At 40.4% G+C, this 5,672-nt stretch overlaps 1 protein-coding gene across 1 annotated transcript in view; it reads left to right on the plus strand.

Annotated features, from left to right (window-relative positions):
* The window catches only part of LOC103148737 (fibroblast growth factor 9), a 3,488-nt gene extending 1,615 nt beyond the window's left edge, over positions 1–1,873 (plus strand). Inside the window, exons 2-3 of the mRNA XM_007567654.2 lie at positions 703–806; positions 1,107–1,873. Of these exons, the coding sequence (XP_007567716.1) occupies positions 703–806; positions 1,107–1,352 (350 nt within the window). The 3' untranslated portion in view covers positions 1,353–1,873. The remainder of the gene's footprint in view (positions 1–702; positions 807–1,106) is intronic.
* The last annotated feature ends 3,799 nt before the right edge of the window (positions 1,874–5,672 follow it).

The following is a 5,672-nucleotide window of genomic DNA, read 5'->3' on the forward strand; positions in this document are numbered from 1 at the left end:
GTTCTACACGGGGGACCAACAGGGGCCAGTGCCCCGGTTATCCTGTCCAGTTACTTTCTTCTGATTTTCATTGGAACAGAAACAGCAACTGATTGGTTGCTGGGACCACGTTTTGAATTCACACTTTTACTTTTACAATGAATTATAAAGTTAAAATGTTGCACTTGTAGCTTGAGCAAAATAGGGCCACAGTTGTCATCTGATTTATACAATATTAGTATATGTATATATCAGTATTACAATGAAACAATAAATTGTATTATTTCATTGTCTTTGTTTTGTGCCTCAATTTAAAAAACTAGGACACCCTCCCTGCCCCCCGTATTCAATCTGGTGTAGAATCACCAGCGTCCGAAAGCGTTGACCCATGTTGGTCAGAAAAACGTCTTTACACACTGACTGTTCTCATGCACACATGGTGCTTTAAAAATCATCACAAATTTGTTTTACTTGACTTACTTTACTTGAGAATCATATATTTCAATGTTTGACTTGAGTAACAGTTCAGGTGCTTTTTGGGGCCCCCTGTTGGTGTGAGAGCACCAAGCAGCTCCTTAGTCTGCTGATGGTTTGGGACAGATCTGTGTCAGAGGTCATTATAGTCTCATGTTTTTTTTGTTGTTTTTTACACATATGGACACTGTTCTTCCATGTTTTTGTAAACCTAGATGTAAATTTACTCATTTTCTTTTGCCTTCGCAGGTATTCTGGAGTTCATCAGTCTTGCAGTTGGACTGGTCAGCATCAGAGGAGTGGACAGCGGCCTTTACCTCGCCATGAACAGCAAGGGGGAGCTGTATGGATCGGTAAGGATCAAACATTTAGTAAATATACACTCAGTGCTGATTTCTGCTGCACGATTCTCTTCATCTACACAGATCAATAATCTACTGTGGTTCTATTGCCAAAAAAAAAAAAGAAACGTTGAAATGCTTTTCTGCTCGTGCATTTTTATAAATTGTATTAACCTCAAATTGTCTTTTTAGCAAATCTCTGTGTAGTGGATAGTAATTCAGTTAGATTTTTGACAAGTTCAAGCATTTTAGAATGTGAAAGTGGGTTTTTTTGTGCAACACAAACCTAACGTCCCTTATTTTTTCCCACAGGAAAAGCTGTCAGCGGAGTGCGTTTTCAGGGAGCAGTTTGAGGAAAACTGGTACAACACTTACTCCTCAAACATCTACCGGCACGGGGAGAAAGGGGCCTTCTATTTCGTTGGGCTGAACAAAGATGGGACGTCGCGGGACGGAACGAGGTCGCGACGGCATCAGAGGTTCACGCACTTCCTACCGAGGCCCGTCGATCCGGAGAGAGTCCCAGACCTGTACAGAGACATACTGGGACAGAGCTGAGGGTTAAAAGCCATCTGTGCCCTAACGCAACCAAAACCGGTCGAAACAGGCCAACTAAGTGCGCTGAACATCATCCCTTTCCTTTTTTTTTTGGAGACGGAGGATCTTGTAGATCTGGACGGAACAGGGTCGCGAAGAAAGCATCGAGTCTAGTCCACGCTGTTGGGTTGGAGAGGGAAGGAAAAAAGTCTGGGATATGAGAAGAAAAATGCAAGTGAACTCTAACAAAGGGACACAGAGGAGGTTCCTCAAATGTTCCTCAGTGGCCTACGGAAAGACCCGGGTGGCCAAGAGGTTATTCTTTTTTTGGATTTTTATTAGTTTTCATTTGATAAAAATCCAAATACATGCTCAAATGGACTGGATCTGATAGTTGTGTGATTAACCACCAGCTGCTGGTAGCCTTTCTGTCTGCTGGGACTTCACTGCTCCACTACTGTCAGTAGATGTTTTAGTTGTTTTTTTTTTCTGTCTAACATTTTCGAGGCTGCTATGGCTTGTTTGTATTACAAAAAAAAAAACCCCACACACACAATAGTTTAATGCACTGGAAAGCAGCCATGCTTGTTCTGGAAATCAGCTGCTGCTCAGAAACTACCACTGCTCTGCAAAGTTCGAGAGGATGACGAAACGAGAGACGGGTCTTTTTGGTTGAAACACAAGGGACTCGTTCAGTGAAGGAATTTAGCTGTTGTACACCCGACTGTCTGCAGTCACGACAGCGAGCGTCTGCCATCAAAAAGGCAAACATTTTGATGGATTTTATTATTTATATGCTTGTTTGTTTCCCCCCCCTTAGGGCACACATTATTATATTTATTTCATATATTTATTTATTTCAAGAATATATTTTTACAGGTATGAGATGAAATAAAACAAAAATACCCTGAAAAACGGATGAGATTTTTTTGTTGCATTTATTACATTTACCTATTACATTTTTTTTATTAAGTTTTTATGCTTTTTGCTTAAAAACTGCTAAACTGATTTACAACTCTAATATGTATGTAAAAATCTGCATTTGGGATCGTTATATTACTGGAAGGTACAAATGAATCAAAGTTTCAACAGACCAGCCTGAGCTATTCCACTCAGAAGAAAACAAGAACTGGTTAGGATTTTCAGAAGCAGCACATGAACCACCAAAACCAATCAAATAAACTGGAAGATACTGGAACACCACCATCCCAAATAAGAACTGACCTTTTTCCAAAATCTTCCCAGCTTGTCTGTCTGTAGAATCGACTCATGGTCAAAGACAGACATATTTGGTCAAAATAACTACAAGGAAGCTTGGAGAAGTCAGGGCGAGGCTTTCAAACCTAATCATGAAGCACAGTGGTGATATGATCATGCTATGGGGCTGCTTTACTGTCAGTGGTGTTGTTGCATTACACAAACAAACAAACAAAAAAATCCATGAAAATTAAGGACTCCTCCAAATTCTTCAACTTCACCTCAAACGAAAAGCTGGTTAGGTGAGTGTTTTAACAGAACGATTCTTTAAGCACACATCAAAGCTGGTTCTGATATCCCCGACCCAAATGGCATTGAAAAATGGTTGACAGACTTGAATGAGGACGAAGACTATGTGTGACCAAGGAAACCAGTAAGTTTAAATCATTCAACCAGAAGATACAAAAAGTGTATCGTTTCTGTATACACAAGATTCAGTCAGGGTGGATTTATACGTTGTGTACGCACATCTCTTGAGAAGTCTAAAGTTTGTGCATCTAAAATTAAGATCTTTAAATTCATAGAAAAAAAGTAAATTAGCATTTAAATATGCAAATCACGTCTTAAATTTTGTAATAGCAAGCCTTTTCAATCTTTCTCGCATGACTTTCCTGTCACCCAAAGATTTGAGTCGCATGCAGATGTCTTCACTGCGTCCTGCGGCTCGTGGTGGTTAAGGCTACCACTACCTAGCTGCTAATATACCTTTTGTTAGCTACACAGCTAAGTCTTTTAGGTCTCTTATGGGTATGTGGAAATGTATTGGCAATTGACAACATGTGCGATTTTCTTCCGTAAATTTCTGTCATCGTAAAGAGTCTTTAATCTGTGTTGGTGAAACTTGCAGAAGATGTATGTATCCTTCCAGCCATCTAAGAGAGAAGGAAAATCCTCAACAATTTCAAATTTGTGCATCCAGGTCTTAATTTTGAAAATTATGGAAGCTGCACGTTTTATCATCAGTTAAGGAAGAGTTCGATTTTGTCATCAGAAGCTGAAAATGTACATAAAAGTTGTTTCAATGATGAGTAAACTTCCAAGGAAAACAGTAATTTCTTCAATTTCTTCAATGCTGTCTAAAAGTCTTCTTCTAATGCAACACTTGTATTATATAAACAAAATCATTATGTCACTTTGCTATTTTAATTATTTCCGTAACCTTACCAAAGTGCCATTTTAACACATTTTCCATGCAACTATGTTTAGGATCACAACAGTCTTTAAAAGCTAGAAATGACAGAAAGATAGGTAATAAATAACACTAAATCATTTGTGAGAGGAGCCACGCTCCCTCTGACAGACACTGCAATTAGCAGCGGGACCAGAGATCTGCTGCTCTCTTTCATCCTTCCTTAGTCATCCACCTCCATCTCTTTTTAACTTCTTGTGTGACTCACCTCTTGGTCTGGATAACGGTGAGCAATACAGAAGGCTTTAAGAGAATAATAAACCTGAACCGTGTGGTGAAACATCAAGCCAGCACAGGTGAGAAAGTGCTCTGATGTCACTATGTGGCAGCCTCTCGAGACCAATATCCTTCATCAGAAGCCACAGTAACCCAAATAAAATAAGCGTGACTTACTTTGAGATGATTGCATCCGAAACCTGGAACTGTAATCATCTTGGTTTTGTTCATTCTTGATTTGGGCAGCAGAAACGGTTTAATTGAACCTCCCAGCAATGATCTAGTTCCTCATGACTTTAACATTTGAATCACTTAAGTCTGCGTGTCCTCCACATGCAGACCTTAGAGAAACACATTTCCTTCTGAAACAAATTAAAAGCAGAACAAGGAGCAGATTGTGAGTATGAAACGTCATATTTATATCTCAGAGAAACAAACAGTCATGGATAAATTATGAGACATTCCTATAAACTCTGATCAGCTTTAAAAAGCAATAAATTAAAGGTAAGCAAGACGTATTACGAATTGTGCCAACGGTGATTTTGTTGATCGTACACATTTGCAGGTAGAGATTATGACTGGGCAGTAAAAGACAAATGAGTTTTAAGGCTTTCTGCACACATTTAATAAAGCTACCAACACATGTAACTTCAAGACGGCGTAACTCTGACGCTATTCCATTTTTCTTTTTTGTTTACATTTTGTCAATCAGGAAGTTGCATTCAGAGGTTTTCGTGCCATTTCTTTCAGTGGGTCTTGCGTCCCCACAGGTGAGGAAGTAAACAGGTTTTTCACAGGGTTTGGATTGTTTGCAGTGTGAAAGCAAACCACACCAGCTAAAAATGTAAAAAAAAAAAAATTCCCACTTTGGTCCCCAATCCAACCGCGTCTACCAGACTATCGGGCGTGAAAACACCCTTAAATGGAGGTGAGACTGAAGTGAACGACATTGTCTAAGACAAGTCAGGAAGCTGTTTAAAACTCTGCAGTGTGATTGTGTATGATTACTATTCCACGTCACTCAATCGAAATGATTGCTCTGTGTTAAAACATATTATCGGAGCAGCCCTTTCTTGTGACACCTGTGCTCTCAGATAGGAGAAAACAAAGCCTCATCAGCCTCCAACATCTGGCTCGTGTTGCCCAGATGCTGCGGAAACAACATCCCTGTGAGGTTCGCCTGCACAGCTGCATTTTACATCAAGGAGACTTCGTCATTTGCAGGTCAGAGCCAGCATACAGGCTCATCAGCTCGGCAACATGTTGCAGATAAGATTACAGAGCGCTGCAGCAGCAGGAGGAGGACGGAGATGGCTACATTGTGTCTAGTTAGGGCTTGGTTCAGTCGGTGTGTGTGTGTATACCACTCTCATAGGGGCGGACAGTGCAGGATAAGAGGGATGTGCAGACAAGCAGTGCTTGAGTACCAGCATGTGGCGCGTGTGTCGGACACTGATCTTAAAGCTGGGCTTACGCGGGGGGAAAAGAGAAAGGTATGAGTTGAAAGTTTTGCAAGGAACAGGTGGGTTTCCAAAACTAAGAAAAATATTAAAAAAGTTAATGTGGGCTATTGGTGTTTGGCAGCCCGGCAGGTTACAACCTTTTTTTGAAGTGAGGGAGTGTGTGTATGTGTGCGCATAAGTGCATTTGCACGGAGGTGGAGGCATGTTTATGTGAGT

This window comes from Poecilia formosa, unplaced genomic scaffold (genome assembly GCF_000485575.1).
Source record: "Poecilia formosa unplaced genomic scaffold, Poecilia_formosa-5.1.2 Scaffold211, whole genome shotgun sequence".
Taxonomy (NCBI): Eukaryota; Metazoa; Chordata; class Actinopteri; order Cyprinodontiformes; family Poeciliidae; genus Poecilia; species Poecilia formosa.